General features: G+C 48.9%; 1 protein-coding gene across 1 annotated transcript; it reads right to left on the reverse strand.

The window, feature by feature from the left end:
* Window positions 1-226: 226 nt before the first annotated feature.
* LOC129146848 (uncharacterized) lies at window positions 227-2850 on the reverse strand. The gene is made up of 2 exons (XM_054701250.1): window positions 1541-2850; window positions 227-249 (listed from the first exon to the last, which is right to left on the reverse strand). Exons 1-2 carry the CDS (start codon window positions 2669-2671, stop codon window positions 244-246), a joined length of 1137 nt encoding a protein of 378 aa, XP_054557225.1. The 5' UTR covers window positions 2672-2850; the 3' UTR covers window positions 227-243.
* Between the last annotated feature and the right edge of the window lie 2503 nt (window positions 2851-5353).

Consider the following 5353-nt stretch of genomic DNA (forward strand, 5'->3'; position numbering starts at 1 on the left):
TTTTCAGGTGTGTTAATAAGAGAGGTACTGCCTTTTCCAGATCTGTAAGAGAGTCACTTGTCAATAAAATATCATCAATATAATGGTATAAACGCACTGAAGATGGCCTTTCCCACCGGGCCAAATCTGCTGCCACCAGCCCATGACACAGAGTCGGGCTGTGCAGGTATCCCTGTGGCAGCACAGTGAATGTCCACTGCCGGCCTTCCCAGGTGAAGGCGAATTGGTCTTGACTTCCTGGGGCTATATCTATGGAAAAAAAAGCATTTGCCAGATCAGCTACAAAATGGTACATTCCTAGCTCGTGGCTCAGACGATCCATCAAATCTGCCACTGAAGGCACTGCAGCATGCAAGGGGGGAACTACCTTATTCAATTCACGATAATCTACTGTCATGCGCCAAGAGCCATCGGGCTTCTTCACCGGCCACACTGGCGAATTGTAGGGGCTGTGGGCAGTACGCACAATGCCCACTTTCTCCAGCTCTGATATTGTGCCTGTAATTTCTTTGTAGCCTCCGGGCAACCGATATTGCTTGGTATTAGTCACTCGCCTAGGGACTGGCAGTTGTAGGGGCGGATGCTTAGCATGTCCTCTCACCACTGCCTTTACCACGCGCACTCTAAGGCGAAACTCTCCGATTGTGGTTTCTAGCCATAAGCCACGTAGTACATCCACCCCCAGGATGTACTCCGGGATGGGCGATACATACACTTTATACTCTTTAGGGGGTAATCGCCCAATCCCCAGAGATAGTTTTACTGCTGTCACCTTGACACTCTGGCCTCCATAGCCATCAATATAACAAGTAGACCCATGAAATCTTTCCGGATTTCCATAGAGCAGAGTACATTCTGCTCCTGTGTCTACTAGCGCTAAAACCCTTTGTACGTTAGTCGGGGACCAGTGAATGGCAAGCTCCACATGTGGCCTCCGGTCCCCGCCCGTCCCCTGTGGACGGGTTCCTTGGCCCTCACCCTATTCAAAGGATATCAGGCCATCACCCGAGGACGGGGCTGGCAGCAAGTGGTCTTCCAGCCGCAGGGCGCGTGCCTGAGGCCTGGGGTTTCCAGGCTCCCCTTGAGCAGCAGTCCTTCTCATGGGTGTGAACCTCTGGTCTTCTCGCAGCTGCTGCCATAATTCCAATAAATATGCATTGGGCTGTGCGTCTATTTTAGTGCTATCTACGCCTGCTCTTATTAAATCCATCCACATTTGTTTACGGGTGACTTTTATAGGTTCTGTGATGCCAAGAGGCCTCCTTGCCCTCCTTGGCATTCCTTTTGACCTTTCTGAAACTACCCGTATTCCTTTCTGAGAGCGCCGGCTCTCAACTTCTCCCAAGCTGGCTATCATGGTGGTGACGTCATGTATCTGACGTCCCACATAGGGTGCTAGTACTGCCATGAGGGATCCAAATGTAGAGGAGGGGGCATCCTTTAATACCAAGTCTCTCATTCCTGCTGTGAAACGCTCGTCGTCAGGACCACGCGTATTCACATTAAACATGGCCTGCCGCATCCCCAATTCCCGAAGTACCTGCACCAGCTCGGCGTACGTCTGCCATCCGCTTACTGTCTCCGGCACATCTCCCGCATCAGCCCAGACTGTCCGTATGGCAGCCATTATCCACTCCAGGAGGGTGTGGTCGCCCTGGCCATACCGCCGGCTGTTCTGCAGCCTCTGTCGCAAGGATGGGTGTGAAGTCACGGAGGCCAGTCTCTCCATCTCTTGAGCCGTGCAAATAATCCCATCCACCCCCAGGTCCCATAAACGTAGCAGCCAGGCTGCCAAGGGTTCCCCTGGTTTCTGGCGGAACTGTTTGCCCAAGTCCACCAGTTCCGCCTGGGTGTAAGGTCTGTAGGTAGTAAATTCCGTCATCTGTGGTGGTCCCGCTGCCTGACCCCCTGGGGCCATGGGTCGCTGCCGCTTCATTTTCTGAGTCACCACCGGGCGGGCCCGGAGCATGGGCCCGGCCTCCTCCTCCTCTCCAGAGGAGTCCGGCATCTCCGGGGTGGCGGGTTGGTTTACCACTGCCGGTTGGGACTCAGGCAAAGGTTCAGCCTCCCTCTCCTCCTCTCCTGAGCAGGGGTCAGGCATCTCTGGAGTCGCAGGCTGGTTTGCCACCCCCGGCTGTGATTCGCGCAAAGGGCCAGCCTCCCTCTCCTTCCTTCCTGAGACGGAGTCTGGCATCTCGGGAGGGGTGGGTCGGTTTCTCCGAACTTCTTCCTCCAGAATCCTCAAATGTTGTTGCTGTATCCGCATCTCTTCTCGTATCTCTTCTCGCATCTCATCCAGTACTTGCTGGATCCTAGATTGCTCTTTCCGCCTGGACTCTCGCAGAGCCGTGAGAAACACCCATCCCACGGCTCCTGCCGCCTCGCGGGCACTGCATCCACTCAGGGTTTCTTCTATTTCATACAGGGCCTGTTCCAACTGCCCCGGGGATCCATCTACCTCTGGCCATTCCTGGGGAGGTGCCCACTGGGCGAGGAGGTCGGCCACCGGGTACCATCTGCTCGTGGCCGGCCATCCAGGGATCCCTCTCCAGATTTCAAAGGGTTTCGTCTGCGTAGAGCTGTCCTGCCTCGAACCGTCCTGCCGTCTACGCCAGTTGTAAAGCAACCAACCCATTCTGAGCAGGTTTATAAACGGTTCTAGCAGCCACATGCTCTTCGCCGTGGTTTGTAGTCGCTCCAACACTCCTCCGTACACTCCACTCCTCCACCCTTAACACCGCACTACCACCACACCGCACTCTGCTGCACCACCCTTATATTATCAGTCTTTTAGCGCAGGTGTACCCACTTCAGGTGCCCGCCATCAGGCATGCACCCAGGATCACAGGGCTCTCTCATCTATCCTGATGGCGGAAGGGCAGAAAAGCCTGATACCTTTTACCTTACCCTACAATGGGCTTTATATATTTCTCCATGAAAGAAGTAAAGTTTTTCTTCTCTTTCCAGTTATCTGTGGGGTGATCTTTCAGCATATGAGTATATTCTGTTCCACAACCTTTCACCTCATTTTTTGACATCCGCCGGTGAGCCTTCCTCAACTCCATCATTGCATATGGGAATGCGGAGTGGCAATTTCCTCATATCATTCCTTCTTCACTTTTTAACTAATTCTTTTATAAAGAGGTTTTCTTGTCACCAATTGCGGCTGAATTATACTTCTATCCTAAAAAGGTAAGGTAATGTTAACATATTTCTCTTTACCAATATCCAGAATAATTGACATGAATCATTTCCAGTGGTGAAGATATTTTTTTACCCTTTCTGTAGTTTTAATTTTTTTTAGTATCACTATAATGGATGCTTTCCCATTGTTTTATAATAACCATGGCCATTATTATTCTTAGTGGTTTAGCTTTTCTAAATTTGCCTTTCAAATACCTTCAGCCTTGTCCAATGCTCTTTTGACACCCTTTCTTCCTTGCTTTCTGTTAGCAGCTGGCTCAGGTTAACCTTGTTCTTTCCCTGGCCAAAACCTGGAAACTACCACTTCTCCAAGGTACTCTGCTTCTTTTAGGGGGTGAGGGTCTGGGAGGGGCAGTTATGTAAAAGCCATGATCTGATGTACAGCCACTAGACTAGATTTACGTGGATTTCAAGCTTTCTTTTAAAACATGGAATCTTCAGTCAAATGAAATCTGTTTCAGAAGCTCAGTGCGCAAGAATGAAGCTTCATCTTTTAAGGGCTGTCCTCAGAACCTTGGCCTCCACCGGTCACAGAAACTCTAGACTAGGGAAGGGCCACATTCTCCTCCAGCCCCACTGCCCTGGATGCCAGTTTGATTTGAATGCCAACCACAGGGCCCTGGAACCTATCGTACTTCCCACTGTGTGGCCAAGCAGAGGCCTAGTCCAGGCAGGAGAGAGCCTTGGAGGCGCCTTCCCAGCAGCAGCAGCGACAGGAACAGCCTAGCACAGAGGAACACTCAGAAATCTGGGCTGCCTCAAAGACGGGCAGCAGCAGTTTAGAAATAATTCAGATCAAGGTTATCTGCCACAAATTGAATATTTTGTGTGCCTCCAGAATTTCTAGGTTTAAACCTAATCCCCAATATGCTAGTGTTTGGAAGTAAGATTTTTTTGGGGGGGGTGGTCAGGTCATGAGGGTAGAACCCTCATGTATGGTGTTAGTGCCATAATAGCAGAACCTCTTCCTTCATCCCATCCAAATTGAGAAACCAACAGTCTACTACCTGGGAGAGGGTCCACCTCAGAACTCAGCCATGTTGGCACCCTGATCTCCTACTTCAGCCTCTGGAATTGAGAAAAAAAATCTGTTGTTCATAAACCACCCATTTTACGGTTCTTATGGCAATCCAAATGGATTAAGACAGTCAGTATGTTTTTCAAAGAATCTGTCATCAAACTTTTGCTTCTTCTCCTTACTCCTTTCCATAGAATCTATTCTTGTAAAGGCCCTAGTGACCGTCACAACATCACATCCTGTGGTCAATTCTGAGGCCTCATTTCACTCAGCATCTTTTAGCGTCATTTTACACAGTTGTTTATTCTTTCTTCCTTGAAACACTTTCTTCGCTTGGTGTCCAGGCGGCCTCTATCTTGGTTTTGCTCCTCCCTCATCAACAGTTTCCTCCATTTTAACCTTAACCCCGTTTTGCAATAGAAGCATGCCCAGAGCACAGTCCTTGAATCTCCTCTCAGCTCCTACACCTCCCCTAATGTCAATGGTCACACCTAGGTCCCTGATTTTTAAAAATCTACAGGCTAAAGTGTTCCACATTTATCTCCAGTCCCAGCCGTTCCTCTGAACTCCACGTTGGATTATTGAGCTGCCTTCTCAACATCAAATTCCAAGACTTGCTCTTCCCCTACCCCCACCTCCCTCCCCCATATCAGTAGGCAACAATTCTATTTTCCACTTGCTCAAGTGAAAAGCCTGACACCTCTTTCATTACACCCTCTATCTACTCCATCAGTAAGTCCTAGCACTCACATGTCCGAATCAGAGAGGCCTTCCCTGACAACACTCACACACTTCCTATTTTCCTTATCCTGCTTTATCTCTATAGCATTTTCACCATTTAATGTTTATGTACTTGTTGATTTCCTTATTGTCTTTGTCCACCAGAATGTAAACTTTTTAAGATCAGGAAATTCGTCTTAATCATTCACTGATGTAGCCTGTGCCTAAATGAGTAGGTGTGAAAGAACAGATGCCCATCAAACCTTTTAAGCATCTGCTGAGTGAATGAATGAATGAATGAGTAATTGAATCTGAGATGAGGCACCCATACAATGTTCTTATTTTTTTTCATATTTAAATGGAAAACTAAGTATTTGTTTTGTTCAGGGTTCAGAAGAATTTATAAGCCCA

The sequence above is a fragment of the Talpa occidentalis genome, unplaced genomic scaffold, assembly GCF_014898055.3.
Source record: "Talpa occidentalis isolate TD23 unplaced genomic scaffold, MPIMG_talOcc4v2.1 talOcc4.5, whole genome shotgun sequence".
NCBI classification, from domain to species: Eukaryota; Metazoa; Chordata; class Mammalia; order Eulipotyphla; family Talpidae; genus Talpa; species Talpa occidentalis.

What these genes read in the sequence shown, in the direction of transcription:
- LOC129146848 (XM_054701250.1), bottom strand. Translation starts at nt 2,671, where the DNA reads ATGTGGCTGCTAGAACCGTTTATAAACCTGCTCAGAATGGGTTGGTTG.